Source organism: Lepisosteus platostomus, chromosome 6 (assembly GCF_059453375.1).
Source record: "Lepisosteus platostomus isolate fLepPlt1 chromosome 6, fLepPlt1.hap1, whole genome shotgun sequence".
NCBI classification, from domain to species: Eukaryota; Metazoa; Chordata; class Actinopteri; order Semionotiformes; family Lepisosteidae; genus Lepisosteus; species Lepisosteus platostomus.
The window spans coordinates 48,856,530-48,879,144 of NC_142616.1; the positions used below are offsets into that span (position 1 = coordinate 48,856,530).

The window sequence follows — 22,615 nt, forward strand, 5'->3', positions numbered from 1 at the left end:
CAAAAGTACAATGCAATCTTCAAGGGCAAGTAATCAGTGTCTCAGTTTAATGTCCCATCCATAGAATGGGAACTACTATTGTGTCTGCAACGTCCATGCTGGGGAATTGTCTAGGACATTCTTGTTCACAGGGGCCACCTACTGGTCCACAAATAGCTTTTCTTAGAGGTCTACCTTCACAATCCTAATTAGACTCAGCCTTAAATCTCCTATAGAATCAGGCAACATGGTGGTAATGGCTCTTCTGTGATTTATTATTCCTTTCTCTTATGTAGCAATTTTCTGGACATTCCACTCAAACTGCTTTACAGGTAATGGGGACTCCCCTCCACCACCAGCAATGTGCAGCACCCACCAAGATAATGCCAATTCATAGATGGGGGAGAAGATTTATCTTTACGATCCTGAAAGAACTGAAAGACAGCAATAAAAAGCAAGAGGAGGTGCTTTTAGGGCTTGGGCCAAATGCCATAGCCTTACACAAAGTCTGGTGGGTGACTGAAACCAGCTCTCAGCCAAGATGTTGAAAATGATACAATGGGATTCATACGCCCCAGTGATTTGGTCCTAAGTTATATACATGTAATCTATCTGCAATGAGTGGTTAATTGCATGATGGACTGCTGAATGCAAGTGAAGGAGGCAGTTGCCCATGTTGGATGAAACATTCTAGTGCAGGAGAAGAATGATGCTGAGCTCATGGAAGGTGATTTTGGAGCTCATGGAGGCTGCAGGAGCAAGTAGGCAGGCAGGCTAGCAGGCAAAGCAGACAGGTGGACATGGAAATAGGATGCAGCTGTGCAGCCAGGCAGCCACACAGCAGTTGCAGAGCGCAGGCATGCCAAGGAAATAGAGGCAAAGGTTCAGCATAAAAAACCAAAAGGGAATTGTTGGGCAGGTGAGAGGTCCAAATGCTGGAGAAAGGTATCAAAGTCAGGCAGTCCAGGTTATGAACGACTAAACTTCTGGGAACAACTAAACTAAACTGAGAGACTAAACAGAGCCAGGTGGAGAACTGGGTTTGGGGTTGAGAAACAAAGTCGAGACCCAAGCTGGAACTGGAATAGAAACATGGGGGAAAACTACACATGCACAGGAAAAACAATGTGTCACAGAGCCAAGGCTAAGACCTAGAGCTGCAATGTTGGAGAAGAGGGAATAAATGTCCTCCTGGTAATGAGGTACAGTAAGTGCCTCATTTAATTATGGGCCAGTGGAATTAACAACCTGCCTGACCATGTTGCCACAGGAATGGGCAGACTGGGCAATTGATTGGTAGCTCGAAAAATCTATTATTGTGTTGTGGGAGCTTATATTTATTCAGAAATACTTACTATTTTTATATTGTTTTTGGAAATATTAAAAAAGGATTTTTAATAATCTGTTTGTGTGTCTGGCAAAATGCATTTTAATACAAGTTGACAGAGCCAGTGGAACAAGAGTAGGTGTATGTGAACCTGAAAACCTAATGAAATGGGTAAATTAAAATTTGCACAGAGAAGCACAAAATATGAACAGTACTGGTAACAATAACATTAGTATTATGAGGCAGCTCATAATTGTGACACTTCTTTAAAACCTATTCAAGCAGTGATACCACTGTGGAGTTTTAAAAATGCAGCCAACACTATTGCTACTGGGACGGAAATGACACAATTGTAACCGAGCCGGTCCAGGCTCCTGTGAAGCATTGTTCAGGACACTGTGTAGATGGTATAATCTGGAAGTAAGTGCCCAGAATAGTGAGAGTGCCTGTCTTAAATAAGGAGTAGCAGGTTTGGGGGCAGGTGCACGTTATCAACAAAATAAGAAGGTGCTGGAGTGCCCTTAAGAGGAGGAATTATGATTGTGATTGTGCAGCTCCGAAGCCCTAAACTAAAAGGTCCAATGGGAAAAAAAAAGAAAACCAATGGAGTCCTGGACTTCTGGACTACTGTCCGCGTGGTCCTTGTGTTGGCTCTGCATTCTGTAATGGGAGCTGGTCCAGGCTCCCGTGAAGATTTGTTCAGGACCCTATGCAGACGGTATAATCCGGAAGTAAGTGGAGAAGGACAACGGGGAGGAGACGACAAGGATTAGGGCAGGTTGACAAACAGGGGGTGTGACGATAGTGATCTGATGCTCGGGGGGGTGTGGCCAAGGCAAACTAGTCCAAGGAGTCCAGGGGGGAAATCCGGGGCGAAGTCCAAAAGTCCAAAACCAGGTGATCCAATCGAGACCAAACAAGATGAGGTTAAAAACGGGAATGGGGCAGGGACAGGGAATAAAAACAGGATGACGAGGCTGGGTGCTCTGAGCCCTGGACCCAGATGGTAAGGACGCCTTAATGAAGCCTATGTCGTCGGGTCTCTCCTGGACCCACTGGTAGGCGGGCTTCCAGGCGTCCATCTCCCAGTGCTGAGCCAAGAATAGCGAGAATACCTGGCTTAAATAAGGAGGGGCAGGATTGGGGGTAGGTGCATGTTATCGGCAAAATAAGAAAGACAACAACAAGGGGATAGAAATCAAAGTTAAAACCCTAACTATCCAAAAGAGACAGACAACAATCCAGTGGTGAACTTGCAAGTGCCCTTGCTGCCTGTACAGGTGTTCAGATTTCTTCAAGAACAGTAAAAGAGACACATTAACTCCAAATGGTCTCACTTGATTTGTATGTGCTCAGAAGCCATTGTGAATTTGCAGTTAACTACGACAGTATAGGAATAAATTAAACAAAGTGTAATGGTTTTTTGTGCCTTTACATAAAGATGTAACACTCCTGTTTGAATCTTTAATCAATTTGCAGTGCACTTTAAGAAAAAAAAAGAAAAGAAAATTGATGGATTGCTATTAGCCAGTTCTCTCTTACTACTGTATGTACTGTAACTTCTGAGAAATCTGAGAGGGTTCTAATGGTCTCACTCATCAGCTGAGAAAACAAAGGCTGAGTTGAAAGTTTTTTAACTACTGTATGTGCTTCAGATAAATTAAAACTTACAGGAAAAGTTATTTATATATACAGTATTTAAAGTAATTTATACATATTTCATATGAACTAGCAATTGAGATATTACATTTCTTTTTTGCAGGAATTTTAGTTTGTTGAATGTTTGGACATTTTGGATATGGTGTGTTCAGATTTGTTTTCACTTACACCTGTAAATCTGTAGAAATCAGTTGTACAGGGGACCCTGTCAATGCACAACACCTTTTCTTATCTTCACCCTTTAAGGTGTTAAATTCTTATGTATACTTCTTGAACCAGTACTTGCCCCTACACATCTCTAAATGTGTTCTTTATTGTTAAAGAGTGTTTTTGTTGGACTGGCACAGGTCAGTTTATACTGTATACAGTAGTAACATATCTATGTATATAGTTTCTCTTTTGCTGAAATCACATGTGCTTATGCTTATGGACTTGTGTGTGTACTGTACCACCTATTTGTACAGTACATACAGTATATCCCTTTTTTTCCAGCAACCATTCCAGAATTTTTTGGCTGATACAGCAAAGTGTTAAAATCTTTTAATATGCTAACCCAATATTTTAAATTGAGAAATGCATTATTTCCAAAGAAGAAATCTAGAGGATAGCTTGCCATCTTATTATACAGAAGGTTAGATATAGCATCATATAGGCTACGCATACAATTTGTATGAGTAAATCAGCACATAGTTAAGTATTTCTATATAATCACCTGCAGAAAGAGTAAACTGCTTTCACCTCCTCCAAGTGAGGCAGAAGTACTGCCACCGCCATCTACCTCAGAATTATTAAAGCTTTATTGACAAGGGTCTCAGACTTGAATTAATGTTCAAGATGAAATTGTGCCGAAGGTCCAAAGAGGATGATAAGAGAAAAAAAAATCCTGTCATGAAAATTAAATTTTAAAAATGTAAATTAAGTTCTGCTTCTTTTATACCATACAGGTCCACCATATAAGTACTGTTGCTTTCCACTTGCTTAAGTGCTTTAGTACTTCAATTCTATGACCCTGCTGATGGTTTGCCTTAGAGCCTGAGCAGCAGAAAAAGTGAGAATCGCTGTGCTAGCGGATCTTTTTTTCTCAGGCTGGACTCCTTTAAATAGGGTAAGCCCAGCCTGGAGGTAACGCAGCACAGTGGTACTGTTTCTTTTTTTTCTTTTTGTTGTATTTTTTCCACTCTTCTCTTTTTGTATTATATTTGGTCCCTGCTACACTAGCCTCACACTGGTGCTCCCATCCCCTCACCCAGGGCATTGACTTTTAACTGGTGCTCGCCGCGGCACTTCCCATTACACACTATCACACAGTGATAAGACGCATACCAAAAATCTGTAACAGACTTGAACATTGTGAAGTGTCCCTTCAGAAACTCCCTAATGAAATATGGTGCAGCTTGGAGTTTCTTTTATCTGGTATGCAAGACAATGGGTCAGAGGTCACTGTCCAACACCCAAAAGGGCGATCAACTAATGAAGAACCTGCATAGTGGATAGAAAGACCACACTTGATGACATCAATTACAGGCTAGACTTTGAAACTAACCGCTGATAACCTTGTAGTATAATGCTTAAAATTCAACAATAAAGACTGGTAAAGATTTGAGGTGCTATGTAAATCACAAAATCTATAATCTATTGTTTACCATCCTGTCTCACATGTTAACCTCTTAGTACGTTTTCATCTGCATGCTGCTGGACAGAGTCAACTTCCTAGATTATCAGGCAGGTAAGCAGAACACAATCCTTGTACGACCACAAGAAAATATATTGGAGTAGAACTGGAAGACAACAATGGTGATCCAGCCCCCATATTCAATATTAAGAGGTGTGTGGATGTGAGGTTTGGAGTGAGGAGACAGATGTGAGGTGTGAGGATTGAGTTGTGCAGTGAGCAAATAAGATTAAGGACTTGTCTCTATGTCTCTATGCCTGACTTCCCAGTCATTACACCTCTCTCCACACTTGATTGTCTGCAGATACTTATACAAATTCATTTATGTCCTCATTAAAAAAGTAAACATAGTGCTAGGGCATATAACAAAACCCAGGGTATTTAAATCCAGGAAAGTTAGTTTTAAGATTTGCAATGCACTAGTAAGACCTTTGATTCAAGTATCGAAGATCCTAGGAGGAGTAGACAGCCTCAACACAGGGGATTGTTTCACACTCAGTAGTGAAATAAAGACACAGGGTCACACAATTAGAAACAAAAGGGGAGAGAATAGAAAACACTTCTTTAATCAAAGGGCAGTATATACAGTAGCTGGAACAAACCACCCAACCATGTGTTTGAGTCTCAAACTCTGGGCACCTTTAAAATGGCTGGTCACAATCTTTTCTTGTTTATTTTGTTTATTATTTCTAACAAAAAATCCTTGTTAAATGAAATGAAATTAGTCAAACATAAAATTAGTCAAACTCCATTTATCCATCCATTTTCTAATCCCTTCTTCCAATTCAGGGTCACAGGAAAACACTATTTAATTAACTAAAATCAATGTTCATGTTCAGTTATTTAAATACACTGTACACTCAGCCCACCTCTGTTTTTGTCTTGTGATATTTCCATTCCAGGAACCATATTAAAGTAACATTTAATTTTATAGAACAGTTAATTTATCATGTGGATTAATGCATTGGCTTCCCTTTGTTTCCATAATAATTTTCTAATCTGCATGTACAGCAATGGCATGCAGTTTAGTAATTTCAATGTCGGATACATAAAAACTGAAACAGATATTGGTCTGTCTCTGACTTAGATGTGAAAGAGTTTATTAATCAGACCAGAATATTCTAATGAGTTTTCATCAGATAGGGATATACAGTATTCATTATAATGAAGGGCAAAGTGCTTAGAACATTACATTTAATGTTTGTTTATATGAATCTATATATAATACTGAGAGGCAGTTGAAATGTAAAAACAGAAAAAAATATAATAGGAACACATAGTTTTTGTTGCCTCTCAGAATATTAATCCATTTATTATAAAATTTAATTTAGAATAATGTGACTTTTTTAACCTTTCTGTAACTTATATACCATTTTCACTCTATTAAAGCACATGTTGTATTATGTCACCTCTGGCACATTCACAAAACTCCTGAAGGGTCTGGATGATGGCAACTTGGATGAAATTTCAGCCATCACTCAGACTGGCATTTCTAGCATGCTGTAGACTGCTGGTATAGTCCAGTACAATTGTGGATTACCAGCCAAGCCTGCACATTCCTTTACTTATTGGATAAGCAGGTACACTGTAGAGGCAAAATGTAGATATCAGACCTAATGATCATCTACTGTAGGTAACAGCTGCAGCTGATATTTTTCAAAATCTTTATATTGCTGTACATATTTGTTTTTATTGTTTTTCGTATGTTTATTATGAGGTCCGTGTTTGGTTTAATACTAAATTATTATGTAAAACATAATAATACTTGCTTCTGTTTAGTGCTTTATTTAGAAGTCACACTAAAAACCACACATTAGTATGACATTTGGATTACCTTGTATAGCATGGTAACATTTCCACATAGCATAATGTTTCAGGGTAGTATGGTGTACTGTATATGCTAGCTAGAAGGAGAACTAGATAAATTTGAGACCAGCAGTTTTGCGTACTTATTTTTAATGGTGATCTTGTTTCCTTGGAAGGCTTCTTTCTTTGGAAGAATAGGGGAAAATCACCCCGCATGTCCATTGTTTGCTCTGAGATTAACTGTGTTGTGATCATTTCGCTCTGTGTCATGTCCTAGATCTCTCTTTCTGTGATCTTGAGTAATTGTGAAAGCTGAAATTTCAAAATTGTATATAAAACACTTAATTTCTTCACCTTGTTGAAAACCGCATAATCAGCAGGACTGTTGCTATCCTTTTTGAACAAATGTTAGTTTCCAATCATTTTCTTTTCATCTGTTCAATAGCAAACTATATAGTATTCACCCCTGATAATACAGGCAGGACTATTTTACTCTTGTGTTACAACTTATGTTCAAGTCATTTACTGGCACTTTCTGCTCAACGTATTTTATATGTACTCATGATGCATAATATATTCTGTAGAATGACAGGGGCTTGTAGATATAAACTCTAAAAAACAATAATGGCTTATACAAGATTTTACAAAATTTCTTTAAAAAATAGTTTTTATATAGTCTGGACTTCCTAAAACAATCCTTATTTACAGCCACAAAGCTTATCGAATTGCGCAGCTGTCAGTTGTCATTGCCTGCTCCTTGACCTCTAATTGCACACTCTCTCCCCGCCCTCAGCTGGAATGCTCCACCCCATAGTTTAAATATTTGGGAATTGACTCAGCTTTGACTTGTGTGCTTGCTGGGTTTGACAGGGCTAGCTTGCTGTAAAGCTGCAATACTGTTTTACTGGTTAATAAAACACTCTCTGGGACTTTGTGAATCTATAGTTCAACTAGTGTTATAGTATTTATACGTGTGTTACAAATATCATGATGAAGTGTTGCTGTAAATGGCAATTTGGTGGTTGATGACATTGTATGATTTAAAATGGCTCTGAGGTTCTGGAGGGAGATGTAAGTCCCACATTCATTTTATTCTAAAAATTATCTAATCTACAGTTACATGGACTTTTACTACTATGATGAAAACAACGTGTCTTTCATTAAATAACAGTACAGTTGAATCAGTTAAATTCTTTTTGAACCTAAGACAACTCTGAATGTTTATTCTGTATTTGTCTGGCTCCTATTTTCATTTCTTGTTTAAAATAAATTAAATTAAAAAAAGAATACTCCTCTGGATAACAAGTAGAAAGTCCGTAAAAACAAGAGACCTTATACAGTACATACAGTATAAGTATATTTATAAGTAAATACTAAAATCCTTGAGCTTTAAGCATGGCCTGCTATTTACAGAATTCACTAGAAGGTTTTTTTTTTCATTTTGTACATGTTTGTATTTTGTCCTGGAGTTGTAGGTGCTTAACAGTTTAACAGTTATTAAATAGTTAATTCAAAATGGTCGACAGTAGGAAATGTTCAATGTTGACACTTGTGCTAGTATTCCAGTTCAGGGGAAAAAAACCCAATCAGCAAATACATAAGAAAGGCAACATTTTCCTTACTTTCTTTCCATGAGCTGCTCCCATGTTGTCTGGTCCCCGTGTGCCGTCCTTGGAGTCTCTTGGCGTACCTATTAGCAGTGTCCGGAGAAGGAGTTTCCACTTTACTGTGCCTCTGTATTGCTAGCAGAGTGCTGCTGTCCACACAATCTGTAGAAGGCACAGGCTGCAGCAGAGAGTGTGAAAAAAACAGTCCCTGGCTCCCTGACAGCTCTAGGTTATTCTACAGAAACTGGCAGGCTAGATCAGCAGGATCTTAAAGTAAGCACATTCAGCTGGAAGTGACCAGCTGACCACCTACAATGGTGACAGAAGCCACAATAAGGGAAGATGGCATACTGCAGTTCCTACAGCACACCTAGTGAGAGCATAAGATCACTTTTATAAATAACAAAAGAGAACAGAACCTGGTTGGCCACCTGTGTATGGCTGACTCCCCACTCTTAAAGGCTTAGGAACATAAGTGAAGATTATGTTAATTGCCACTGACGGGCCAGGATACCACAGAGAGCACATGGCCAGTCTTACAGAGAGCCTCACTGCAAGAAAATGACTATTATAGCTTGGAAAAACAGAAGGAGACAGTCATTGATTAAAAGGCAAGGTACTATCCCTCGTGCCTGTTTTTCAATCCTCTGCTAAGGATCTGTTTCACAGAACTTAATAGTAATGAAAACTAATTGAAATGAAAACGCACTCTCCCTGTCTGTCAGCCTGTACTCAGAGTAGCTGGGTGTAGAGGAGCCTCTGGTTTGAGCTCTAGCTAATGACATCACAAATGGGCACTTCTTTATAAAACCTCTCTGCTGCCTACAAGCAGAACACACTGCTGCTGCCTCATACAATGAAACTGTTCTGTTCCTCTATCAAATGCGCTTTGTTAGCAGGACTGAAGAAACTAAAAGCTTAAGGTGGAACAAAAGTATTGTGTGGCTTGATAAACTGTAAAGCTAACCCAGGAAGTAAACATTTGTCTTTTAAAAACTAAATACACACCATTGAACAGTAAATATAATATTTAGTAAACTACATACATTTGGTGCAATAAGGAGATGTATAATTATCATGCAGGATTTAACATTTTTGTCCAAGTAAATAAGGTAGGGATTTCAGTCAAAAGCTGTCTGAAAACATTTGAAAAAGTTTGAGTTCCAGTGTAATAACCTGTGTTGTGTAAACTGGATACTGTGTTGTTTTTTTCAATGTTTGTCTCAAGGGGAATACAGACTATAAAGTCATTAAACATTGAATTGTAAAAGAAAGTGAAAGTGTCAGAGCTGAATGAACAGTGGAATAGGAAACAAATGAACAAAGGCTTGAGAACTCTCTTAATTTTATTATTTAGACAAAAACCTTCAGTAGAAAATGAGAGACAAGTCAGTCTCATTTGTGCAGCAAAATACTAACACAGCACAACACCTCAATTATATAAATAAACTTGAATTTTACATTACATATAATGTGTAATTAGACCTAAACAACATTTCGATGTAAAAAAGACAAAACCAAAGATTCAAAGGTAATAACATATTAAACACAGCACCAATCCTGTGCTTAATGACTGAACTTCCAAGTTGTGATTTATTAATGGTGGGGAACAGAGTTCACCCCAAGTGTTTGAGTATCTGTACTGTTGACCTTTTTTAACAGCTTTTAACACATTTTTCATTTGAAAAGTAATGCATTGACACAGAGAGATAAGTTTGACAAAATGGAACTTACAAAATGCATGCTAAAGAATATAAGAAGCGGATGTCACAAGCGAAATTCTTCTTTGCAATATTTAACTTAACGTGATTCATGCTGTCAGTCTGAGCCCCACTGTACATCTGTTATATCTTCTTAGGAAAACATCCATCCATTTCAATCATCTCAGGCCAGCCATCATAGATGTTTGTATCCTGGGCATTTTTCAAATGCTTCAACAGATAAGTAAAACACATGAAAAAATGCTACCTGGCAATAGTGAAAGATTATTGTTGTTGCAAAAATTGTCATTATGCCAACAAAGTTTGTACAATTTATCCTTAGATTGCTGTGGCACTGAACTGAAGTAAAGCACTGTTTATAACACAGTATTCACTTACTATTATGAACACATTTATACTTAACGTTCCGTGAGGTGTGGAAAGGTCTGGTGTTCAGTTTATTCTAGGTTTGGGCAACCATACTAAGTTATGGTGACCTCTCAACTCAGGAACATGTTGTTATAAATTGCACTTTATGAGTTGGTAACTTATAGTATATTTATTTTTGCATTTATAGACTACTTTTAATTAGTTTTAAGGTTTATCTTTTGCATCATATGATTACTTACAAAATGAACATTTTTTCATGCAAATGTTTAATATTTTAAGACTTCATTACCTTTTCAAATGGACTCTTCTCTTCAATTCCTTCAGCTCCTATGAAAAGCCAGTTATCTCGATATTTCACTGATTTTATCATGCTACTTCCAAACCTGGTAAATATTTCTCTGATCTCATCATTCATGCTGAAAGAAAAAAAGAAAGGCTTAGCTTGCACAATGTGAATTATCTGTACTCTTGTCTGCTATGATTTTATAATGATTTCACAGGTAGACTATCTGGTAAACATGGAACTTTCAAAACTAGATGAAAATCACTATAACTTTAGAGAACATTTAGGTTCTCTAAACTCTAAAAAATCTAATAGAGAACAATATTGATTGTGATTTTAAAATATAAAGGCATATTATAAAACAGGATTATTTCTTCCATCAGAAATGAAGAAATTCATATTCAGAAAAAATATTCGCCATCGTAATACTTACTTTGTTGCTGGTTCGTCATATGAAGCCACTATAATAATTGTCCCAGGCTTTATTGCTTTAAGGAATTCCAGTAGTCCTTTGACATCTATGACAATATAACTAATTCAGTTAGAATTAAAAATTAAAATATACTATATCCAATAACGCCACTGCTAATAATATTACATGCATATCTAGAGTTACAAATCTTTTTTAAATCAATTCCAAAATATAGCAAGAGAAACATTTTATTATTTTAATGTATTCAAAAGTGAAGGCTTTTAAAGTAAAGCAGTCACCATCTTGTTGTGAAATGGCAAGGCACTACAATATCATTTATAATTGCTTAATGCTGCTTTTCTTACTTTCAGAAAACTCTTGATTTTCTTACTACATAGTGCAAAGGAGTCCTTTATCTCTTACTAGTTAATAGTCATTGCTAATTAAACTTCATCTGTCAACTTTCAGCAGCTACCTTGAGAGAAGATACATCCGCACCTAAACTTAACACATAAAGGAAATCTTACCTCCAGCATACATGTTAAAGGATTCAGCCTTAATTATTTCCCCAGTCTGCCCTATAAACCAAGAAAGATGTTTTTAATCTCGTGGTAATTCTATTTTCTTGTAGTCTTTCGAAAGAGTAGTTATATCATCTCTGCTATCAAGTTTTCTATAACATTTTCATAAAATGCTTCTGTATTTCTGTAAATTAAATGTCATTGAAATTAATACACTAACCATAAGAGTAACAATTTATATGACTTAAAATCAACATTATATTTTAAAAAACATTTGATTAAACCTACCTTCCGAATAAAACCAGTATTTATGGTACAATTAACAACTTGAATGTAGAGCTTCATTATGTCTGCAGACCTTTTACTGAATATAATTTTGCTGATAACCTAAACACTCCTATTCTAATGGAAGTAATTGAACTTACCATTTACAAGCAAAATGTTCAGTCCCGATCCAACATTATTTAATGCATTACTCATAACACTGGAAAGATAACACAAAGAGGTACAGATCTGAAATGTATAGGGCATAACAATATCCACTCTTTCCAATACTAAACAAAAGTGGTGAAATATTGTTTTTTTCCACAAAATGAAGAGTGAAACAAACTCAAAAAAGATCAAATACTTTTAAAAAGTAGTAATATCATAAAAAAAAGATAAAATAAAATAATGGCTTTTACAAGTATGCAAACGGCAAAGGTATGTTATAGTTTACTGGTGCGAAAACAGTCGTCTTTTTTGTTCATTTTATTTATAAACACTCAACATACTATAACAATCATTACTGGCAGTAGCTTTCTTAATGGGAAAGATCAGGCAGTTTATTATTGATGTATAATTTCTTCTTTCAGGGAATATCAAAATGACTGAAGTGCAGAATTTGAAGTAACTGTTCAAGTCATAAGGCAAGTTAATGTTAACACTAATACACCTGTGTCCACCAGTGCAGTCCCTAGTGTCTAAACGTCCTGATTTAATCAATGGTGATAGTATACTGCCACCCTCTGGTGTGAATGTCTCAGCGTTGTTCAATTTTAAATTGACATGATATTGGATACTAAATACTTACCTTGCTGTAATATTATACATTAAATGTAATTTATTTATAATTTAAGTATTGTGAGTGTATAGTCTTGTATAATTATGAACAGATAAAAGTAGTGGACTAGCTGCCCTAAGATTCACTACAAGTTTCTTTCTATGTTTTACAAGTATTAAAAAAAACTTTTTGTGATATAGAAAAAATACTAAACCTGGTAGTTTAGAGGCAGCATGGTGGCGCAGTAGTTATCATTGCTACCTTGCAGCACTGGGGCCCTGGGTTCAGTTCTGAGGTACTACCTGTGTAGAGTTTGTATGTTCTCCCCATGTTTGCATGGGTTTCCTCCAGGTTCTCTGGCTTCCTCCCACAGCCCAAAGAACTTGTCTTTATACATACTGGTGTAGGTTAATGGACTTCTGGAAGAAGTGGCCCTGGAGTGAGAGTGTGTACAGTACATTGTGTCTCTGTGTGCCTGTGATTGTTTGGTGTTCCTCAAGGGTGTACCCTGCCTTGTGCCCTTGGCTTACCAGAATAGGCTGTGACTCTCCCCTTAATTGGATAAAGCTGTTGGAAAATGAATGGATGGATGGTAGTTTTGGATAAAATCCACTGTGTCTGAGAAATGCTTTTACAGATGCTTCTCAATGGTTTATTGTGAGTAATGTCCATTTTCACTAGGCCATGTAACTGACTGGATAGAAATCATTCAAGATTATTATAGTACTGCATATTACATTAGCATAGGGATCAGCTCAGGTCATCCCTGTATCCCTGGTACTAACACAAGAGAAACAACGATAATGTTTCCTCTGAAACACGCACTGTTGTTCTACCAAGACCATTAAGTTCTTCTCACAAAGTGGGTCGCACAGCATAAGGAGCACTTTTGGGGGCATCTGGGATATCAAGAATAGTAGTCCTCATTGATAGTATTGCTAACATTTGCATAACAAACCACAAGGGGGCACTTATGCAGATAGCCAAGAATGTTTCATACACAGCCTGTGGTGCTGGAATGTCATTTTTTGTGGTTTTGTGGAAAATGTTTTCCAATAAGAATTGTATTTTAATAATAAGAAAATGAAAAAAGTAAATATTTACAGATATTTCTGCTTGACACACTGAGTTTGCTGTAGTGGTCTATACAGTATATTACAGGTCAGCATGTTCCTTGAAACAAAATATTTCACTACTTTACTAAGAATTATAATAACATAAAGGGCTTTTGGAGTACTTACATTTTGCCATCAAAGCATATTTTTGGTCCAATAACATTTGCTGCCCCACTTTTAATACGGAAGGGAAAGTGATCGGCAGGACACTCCTTTGACAGTCCACATTTATTAGCTGGTGTGACCACTGCTAGAAGAACAAACAGAGAGAAGTGCAGTACAGGGGAAGTACAGGGCTTTCTGTCACCACAACACATAAGTTTTGAACATTTAACATTCTATGTCCAACTCAAATATTCATATTCCTCATACAAAGCCCTGTGATTATACTTCCCACATACAATAATTGACTAGGAACGACAACACCCAAGATGAAAGAGTCATTGAGCGAAATTGTGGCTTAACTAGCTTGGCTGAGGTCTTACCTCCCAGCCATAGGACAAGGAGGCCAGGACCCCCAAAAGAACCAAGCGGGACCCCAAACCACCAATGCAGAATTATGGTAAGAAGATTTTGTGGTATGAACTGTGGGTCATCGGAGAAGCAGGATAGCAGCTGGGGGACTGTTTGTTTAGGCTTTTGGTATGAAAAGAAGGAAGGCTTCTGATGACCTACTGTAGGTGAGTTGTTTATTAAAATAAATATGCATGAGCAGCAAGGAGGCAGCCTTGAGTTGGAAGAAACATCCGCAATAGATCTGGATTTGCGAGAACTTTGTTAACAGGAAAGGAAGTCTCTGATATTATTCAATTGACTAAAAATGGCGGTGCTATCTGAATGGATAAGGGGCTAAGTTTCCAATTGTACCCCCAAAAGCAGGAATGGAAATTGGAGACTCGTTCACTTTATTTGCACTGTGAATAGAATGAGGGACGGAGGTAAACAGCATCCTGGCCTTCTATAACTTCTATAATTGGCCTTCTATAAATTGATAAGAGTCTCCTGGGAAAACGGAGTGAGTGTTTACTGTTGAGGCGTGTAAACCTGTTGACATGTAACCTCTTGGTATCCGAGGCAGAGTTAAGTATAAGGGACTAATGGCTTGGATTCTGGAACAGAACTGAAAGAGCTCTTGACCACTCAAAGAATCCATGTGGGCACTGTGGAGAGGAAAACAAAAACACCCGTTGAAAGAAAATAAACCTCTGGGGGTCCCAGCCCAAATGGATGCCCCCCATCCAGGCAACTATTCATTCGAGTATGGTTCGGCCCTGTAGTACTGTAACTGAGAAGATGCTGGACTGACCCAGAAGCAGGTGTGGCTTGGAAAGTGAAACAAGAGCAGAACTGGAGAAGTTGGCATCAGTAGTAGCGCAGAATGAGAGGAATGAACCCGGGGCTGAATTGGACGCCAGTGATAGGGACAAGAATGAGTCAGGGACACAAGTAGGACATACCTGTATGAATATCAAGCTTTGGTAGCAACAGGGAATGAGAGGGATGGACCTGAGGCTGAACTGGACACAGGGGATCAAGACACAATGAGACTAGCACACAAGACATAAGGGCAGAATTGGAAACCAGGCACAGAAACACAAATGAGACAGAGACGCAAGGCAAGGGACAACTGCTGACTGGACCGGAGGCTGGAAGCATGGTCCACGCATAGAGAATGAATGCGACTAATGTTAGTAGTACGGATGGCGAATGTGAAAGAAGCAGCATTTTTAAAAATCCTGAACACGGGTCTACCCGAGGGTAAGTTCAGCAGGTCGGCAGCTCAGGGTTTGCACAGGACTGGAGTGTATCGTTGCTGATGATGTCGTCGGGAGATGTGGAAATTTACTGAGAGCTCAGGTTACTGTACATTAAGTATATCTTTGATAGGAAAATTAGTTATATTCCTAGACGTATGAGCAAAAGCTGTTTAAACGTAGTTTAGTGACGTTGTGCTACTGTCCAGGTGATAACAGCAGGAAAGTTTCAAATGGGAGATTTGCAAATGTGGCGGTGAATGTGCGTTTGTCATAGTACTGTCTAAGCAAGGACATATGCAAGACAGCGAGGCTATTGCAAGAGACATACAAGAGAAAGAGATAGGGATCATGTAGGTATTTATAGTGTTTGGGAGAGGAATGGATGTCAGGAGCAATTGCTAATTTCTGACAGCTGAGTCTGATTGAACTTGGTTATGTTATCCCTCCCGAACTTTTGTTATAAACCATGAAGTGAAATGTTTTAGGTACTCTCCTGTTGAACTGAAAACTATTAAAGGCTATTAGACATAGGCAGACATGAGAAAGTCTGGAAAATAAACAACAATATAAGTTATTGTTATCAAAAATATAATATAAGTTACTTCATAGAAGGAAACATAAAGTTAATTTATGACAAATGCTTAGTAGTGCCACATTGCATAGCAGATTTTATTCATAATTTGGAATAGTGATTCAGGATGCAAAACTCTGCAGAAGAAACAGGGAGACTAAAACTGATCTGGGGACATATCCATAAGGTATGGTATTTTAAATTGTACAGGGTGAACATAAGAGCTTTAACATGACACGTTTTATGGATTTGTGAACACAGGGAACCCATACAAAATCTGTGATAATGAATACATAACAGACAATATTAACTAAATTGCACTAATCAGGAGCAGATCAGGACAACCCTTAATGACTTTATGTAATGGATTAAGGCATCTATTTTCCTTGAAGATGAGAATGTTCAGGATGCATGCTGACACTTAACTGAAAGGCATCAATCACAAATAGCCTTACTGCCATGCATTTGGTCACAGAAGGAAGAAAGGAAGAAATAATATTTTGCTTGAAAACAAATATATCCTCTTTCAGCTTTCTGAAGATCCTTACCATGTGCAGGTGTTGGTTTAAGAAGCCCTGTAACAAGTGAAGATAGTTATGTTATAGATGGTATTTGATTATAGTCAAAAGTGTATGTACAGTATAATGTATTACATTATATACATATTCAAAGCTTTTAGACATTTTATAGTCTACTCGTTTCACTAAATTCGTTTTCCTCTTTATGCTGAAACAATTCCATGGTGATCTCAAAAACTAGGGAGATCTTCTACATCATTTTAGGCACTTTGTTTTAAGCTGACAGTTAATCCTTCAAGATATGTGTTTTATCGCACCAACAGTAGCCTTTTAGCTTTGTGGATGTATTTGTACAACAGTGCAAATGGGTTAGTGGTGAAGAGCCAGCCTCCCATTTTCTCGAAACGATTCCCATTCAAAGATGGTTCAAACAAGTTCACATTCACTGTTGTCCAAGTGGAACTCATGCCATTAGGAACAGCTAAGCACCAGATAGTTTTTAAGACAGTCTTGCTATGTTACCTAAAATGTCCTTTGTGTCCTTGATTTTCAGCTGAATATTTATTGGCATATTTGCAATGAGCCACATCAGGAGGACTGAAGCAAGAACCAGGATCAAACGAATAGCATCTGTAAATAAATTACAATCGGTGATACTGTACATTACTGTTTCTCAATTGTTTTTGTACTAGGAACCAACTTCCTAAGGTCCCTTCCCATTTTTTCTTATTTTATCTAATAGAATAATGTGCAATGTTTTTCTTTTCTTCATTTTTTTGTTTGTATTCTATTTAAATGTACAGGAGTGTTGTGTGTCCATAAATAATTCCCTCAAGGGACAATAAAATTTTATCTCATTTGAGGACCAATTACAGTACATTAAGAAGCAGCCCATAGAAAGAGTGCAACTTACAGTAGTTAGTAATGTTCCTTAAGGCTATGACAGGGACATGGATTTTTCAAACTGTATTCATGTTTTCATATATTTTATTTTCTCTTGGATTCCTTTTAATTTACTATATCTTTTCTTTTTTTATTAAGTGTTTTTTTCATATGAATTTAGATTAAACTATATCCATGGAATGGCTATATTGTTAGATTGCTTTGTCTGTGTTCCAATTTTTTTGACTGTCATGTACATGTCCAGTCTTTTGTGTCAGTGGTCAACACCTAATGTGTACATGTAATTTAATATGATGAAAACCACACCTAACTAGTACATCTTGGCACTGCTTTTAGGTCTTGATTGGTGGACCTGGATCACATCATTTTAGGTTTATAAATCCATCTGTGTCTCAGGCAAAAGAGCAGACAAGAGAAATCCATTTCAGACAGAGAACACCATTTCTACTCTAAAGGGGAATGGAAAATATCCTATCCTGTAGGCTGTTAGACACTTAATGTTATAATTTTAACTACTTTTGTGTCATCTTGATTTTACTATAGTATGTTCTGATTAAAAGAAAGTTTTACTCATTCCAGCTTGGGCCTCTGTCCTTTCCTTTGAATCTTATACTCAGGGTATACTAAAGAGTTCAGTTTGAATTTTACCCCCGATATTTTATTTACAAGAAAACAATAAACTTTCTTTATTGAAATTGTTATGAGAAAACAATGGAATATTTTTGTGTATATCTATATTTAAAAATTAATACTCTGTGGTGTGCGCTAGTGGGATGTACAGTAGCAGGAATCCAGTACATTCAATTGTTGCTAGATTAAATAACCATGTGCAAATATGACATGTACAGTATAAGGGAAAATGATACGTTGCATTTGATATTTATTTAATAGACAGTATGCTGCTGCATTTAATAGATTCTTAGATTATAAAAACAGCCACCATACCTTTTGTCCTCATTCCTGCTATAGAGGATCAATAAAACACTCGTCACTCTGTAAATGAAGAACCACCTACGGTAAATAATAAAGAAATAAAATTAGCATGTTGAAAAATAAAACAAAAAGCAGCAACCAGGGTAAAGCTTTATTTCCTGGACTTATATGTATCGTGAGTTACAAGGATTCCAGGTAAAATTAATTTATCATTATTTGCTAAACTCCCTGTAATGATGCTCCAGTCTCACTGGCGTGATTCATACATTCATTTGCCACTGCCCCTATAGTCTGCTGTGCTAATTTTGTATTTCGGAATTTCTAGCCTATTATATACAGTATGTCTTTTGCTATTTACATGTCATCAGTTAACTTTTACTTTCTTTTGTTTTTTTAGCAGCAAAATATATAATTCCCTTTTTGCCATACAGAGTCTGAAGGTTATTATTAGATTTTATTGCATTCAATAAAAGTGATTACAGATTAATGTATGTACAGTATTATAGTACATGGAGTATTTTATTGCTTTATAGGACTTGTACTAGTATAATGTTTGATTTCTGAACTTAATCAACAGTTTCTAGAATAGATGAATTCATCTACAGTATGTCAGTATTTATTGAACTCCCTGTAATGATACTCCATTTTTACTTACATAATTCACACATTCATTTACCACTGTTCCTATAATCTGCTGTGCTAATTTTATTATTTGGAATTTCTAGCCTAAGAGAATATATCTCTTTCATTTTACTGTACATAAGTCATCAGTTAATTTTACTTGTTTGTTTAGCAGCAGAATAAGATTGGTTATATTTTAACTTTTATACATACAGTATTGCTAAATTTATATATTCCTAAAATAGATGATTTCCTGAGAGATAAGAACTTCAATTACATTGTTTAATTCATGAAGTTCTTCAGAAAACATGCAAATCAAAAACAAATGTAATTTCTTTCCTGTGCCTGTTTTCATTTTAGAAAACCAGAAGAGATGCAGAGATGCTGAGGTTGAGTACACAGAAAAAGAAAGATTTGCTTTAGTCATTGTATTCCCATCCATCCATTTTCTAACTGCTTCTAATAATTCAGGAACACGGGGGAGTCGGAGTCTATCCTAGCAAGCAAAGGGTGCAAGACAGAGTAGTCCCTGAATTTTTCTTTTAAAATTTCTATTGACAATGAAAACTAAAACATTTTATTTTTTCCTTGTGATTCTCAGAATGTTGGGTTTCTGGCAAGTGCTCTTCTTTTAAAAAAACTCTTCCAGCCAGTTCCAGTTCCAGCCTCTGTCTAATTCCAGCCTTTGGTTCTTTTTAAATGTTTAAAAAATTTAATTTATTATTTTTAGCCAATTTTCTCCTTATTCCAAGTTAGACGTCAAAGAATTATTTACATCTTTATATGTGCGTATGCATACAGTACTCCTGAACAGCAAACACTGCTAGTCTTGGGGCCTCTCGTTTACTGCTGCTTCTGGGAACCAGATGAGCAGGCTCGTAGGGTAAATGGAATGCCCAGCCCATAAGCATAAGCATGGGTGTGACCATAGCAGCATTACAGGATGTATATTATTTGTTTAGATGTACTACATTTACAGTTTAGAATGTCTAGAACACAATAAAAAAACTGAAGGCAAACACAAATATGCAGTTGATAATAATAATAATAATAATAATAATAATAATAATAATAATAATAATAATAATAATAATAATAATAATTTATAATTAATAATTTTATATTTAATGTTTAACCTTGTCACACTGAAGTACAGTGAGAACTAGAGACCATAGCAACCTTTTTATAGAATTCTTGAAACTACCCTGCCATGTCACAACTGATACTCTGCCTTCTTTCAAGTAGAGTTAGACCCTTAGATCAAGATAGGTAGGCCAAATAACCTGTTAATGCTAGACTTAGTCTGTTAGTTGTTTTAGTTCTTAATCTAGTAAACATCAGAACTCTGGAGAAAAAAAGGGTTAAAACACTGGAGTCAAAATTAAATGTTGACTTTAACATTAAAAGAACAGTTAACATCCACCACTAAAAATGAAGTGTAGCAACACCAAAGGTAAAGGAAATATTTAGTTTACAGTACCTGATGATGTTTCTGTTGCTCTGTCCTAAGTCTCCTGTCAGACAGGTTTGTTACACCTGTTCACAGTTTGTCTGCACATTTAAGGAAGCTATGATCAATTAATCAGGAGGCTGGGCTATGCATATTGAAACAGCACATGCAGAACCAGGAAGCTGCAGGCAGTACTGGAGAAAGCTGATAAAAAATCCTGAAACTTCACTCCTAGCAAAGTGAATTACTTTCTTATTGGAATTTTTAAACTATTTAGGTTATGTCACTTCCAAAATTGTGACTTAAATTTTAAATGTTTTTATTAAAAATATTTAATTTTGTATATTTAATTACCATTATTTAAATATGTTTTGCTACCTAGGCATTTTAACCTACATTGTAGTACAATTTCAAAGCAGCATATTAATAAATGCCATAGTTTAGGATTAACCATTCCTAATTCCAAAGCAGAAGGATGTTCTGCTTTGCCAAAGAAACACAAAATGTAAAAGGAAATAGATATCTTTCTATTTACTTTAAAAAGGGATTCATAAATGAGATAAAGACTTTTCCATGCAGGCATTTATATCCTGTTTATTCCTGTGTTCCTGTGTTAATAGGTCCTGGTGTTTCAGGTGGACTTTAAAGCTGCTCAAGGATCAGAAAGCACACTCACTAGTCCTGCTTGCTCAATTGGTTTCTTTCATTTCTCTCAGATTAGTAAATTCTGAAAAAAATATAAATATATACATGATAGAGCCTTGATCTATACTTTATACAGTATATTCATATGATTTCATTAAGACTATTATTAAGATTTTTTTATTGTACATCTTATTGACTATACAACATCAGATGACTAATGGAATTTTTTTATGTATGTTTTTTGGTTCCTATAAGCATGATCCCTTATTTTTTTCTCAAGATCTCAATTCCTTTTAAACTACAGTATATTGAGTAGTGTAAGTTGTGTAAGTGGTAAGTAGTGTAAATTCCCACCAGATACAGTATGTGTGACAGCACAATTCAGCACAATGTGTGACAGTTGCAATTTGTCTATAATAATACATCCAATATTAGTTTTATCTTGGGGTCAGTTAATGTAGGTGAAAACTAGGTCATATTGATCACAGTTGTCTGCACTAGCTATTCAAAACTGTGACATACTGTACTGTTTTTAAACTATCTTTGGTAAGGAACTCTTCCAGATTTTCTTACTTTAATGCTTGGTCATTAAATAACAAGGCTCTCATTCTCAATACATTTGTATTGATCAGAAAGTGATTTTTTCTATCTAAATGACTATCTGCTCTTAAATGCTTTTGTTGCTCCCACTGGATAGTGTTATATTGAAAAACCTTAGTCTTATTGAGAGGGGTCATGGTAATCATATAGTCCCTTACTCCATCAGTAAAGAAAATTATTGAACCAGATAATTAGTCTGCGTCTCTACTCTCTATTTAATATGGAACATATTCATGCACTTATTTCACAACAAAATACATAATAATGTATTATACTGTATATCACCATATTAATAGCCAGTTGCTCACGTAAGCTTCTTCAGTCATGATTACTGTACCCATGCCTGCTTTCATAAACCTGAGTTTTATTTCTCATTTTACTACTGTTGATCACAGGCAGCTGAAATGAGATGTATTACCTATTGGACATTATTCCTTTGCCCCTATTCAAATCTAACTTCTCTGCTCTTACGGTTAAGTTCTGAAGCTATCACTCTTCTATTAAAAACCTGGCCAGCAACCCCAAATATGACCATCCTGTTTCTTATTCTAATTATGATAAAACTTTCAAATAGGCACTGTCATCTCTCAATTCAGCATCTAATGAGCTTTTAAAAACTTTTCATTCATAGACAGACTGGAATAGGAACAGCTTTTGTTTATGTAAATTAGTTTTCTGATGGTGTGTTCTTCTGGGCTAAGTGCAATTTTCTGATGCTGTTAAACACAACATTTTGCTGAACTGCATGAAAAATTATCTGAGGATCACAGCTGGTCTGGCTCCTGTTTGGCTACCAGGATCCACATCTCTAATATTTAGATACTGTATTGTAACAGGTTGTGCTTAAGCTGAAAAGTGAAAAGACTGAGGTTATAATTTTAAGCTTCCAATATCAGTTTAACAAAGATGGTAATGTCAGTGATCCTGTAGGTACTGTTGATGCTGCTGAAATCAAATCACTTGATTGATGTTATTTTTGATAATGTGGTATTATTTGTAGCTTGTGTTAGTGGCATAATAGAAGTTATTCTCATTCTTATGTAACATTGCTCACTTATGTCCTTGTTCTGCCTATCTGATCCTGATACATGTATTTGAAAAGAT

General features: G+C 36.3%; 2 protein-coding genes across 6 annotated transcripts in view; both read right to left on the reverse strand.

Annotated features, from left to right (window-relative positions):
• LOC148661828 (actin-associated protein FAM107A) overlaps positions 1-8,349 on the reverse strand; it is a 55,650-nt gene extending 47,301 nt beyond the window's left edge. Inside the window, exon 1 of the mRNA XM_088636175.1 lies at positions 8,066-8,349. Within this exon, the coding sequence (XP_088492301.1) occupies positions 8,066-8,089 (24 nt within the window). The 5' untranslated portion in view covers positions 8,090-8,349. The remainder of the gene's footprint in view (positions 1-8,065) is intronic.
• Positions 8,350-9,378: 1,029 nt separating this feature from the next.
• On the reverse strand, positions 9,379-20,450 carry LOC148661829 (protein FAM3D-like). Of its 5 annotated transcripts, XM_088636172.1 has the most exons (11): positions 20,297-20,367; positions 18,208-18,273; positions 17,569-17,647; positions 16,882-16,989; positions 16,390-16,416; positions 13,640-13,763; positions 11,782-11,840; positions 11,363-11,413; positions 10,857-10,941; positions 10,430-10,556; positions 9,379-9,981 (listed from the first exon to the last, which is right to left on the reverse strand). In XM_088636172.1, exons 4-11 carry the CDS (start codon positions 16,946-16,948, stop codon positions 9,895-9,897), a joined length of 627 nt encoding a protein of 208 aa, XP_088492298.1. In that variant the 5' UTR covers positions 16,949-16,989; positions 17,569-17,647; positions 18,208-18,273; positions 20,297-20,367; the 3' UTR covers positions 9,379-9,894. The 5 variants fall into 5 exon arrangements, with proteins under 5 accessions (XP_088492298.1, XP_088492297.1, XP_088492296.1 ...); XM_088636171.1 differs by lacking the exon at positions 17,569-17,647 and having other exon boundaries at positions 13,640-13,760; positions 20,297-20,450; XM_088636170.1 differs by lacking the exon at positions 17,569-17,647 and having other exon boundaries at positions 20,297-20,449.
• Positions 20,451-22,615: the final 2,165 nt, after the last annotated feature.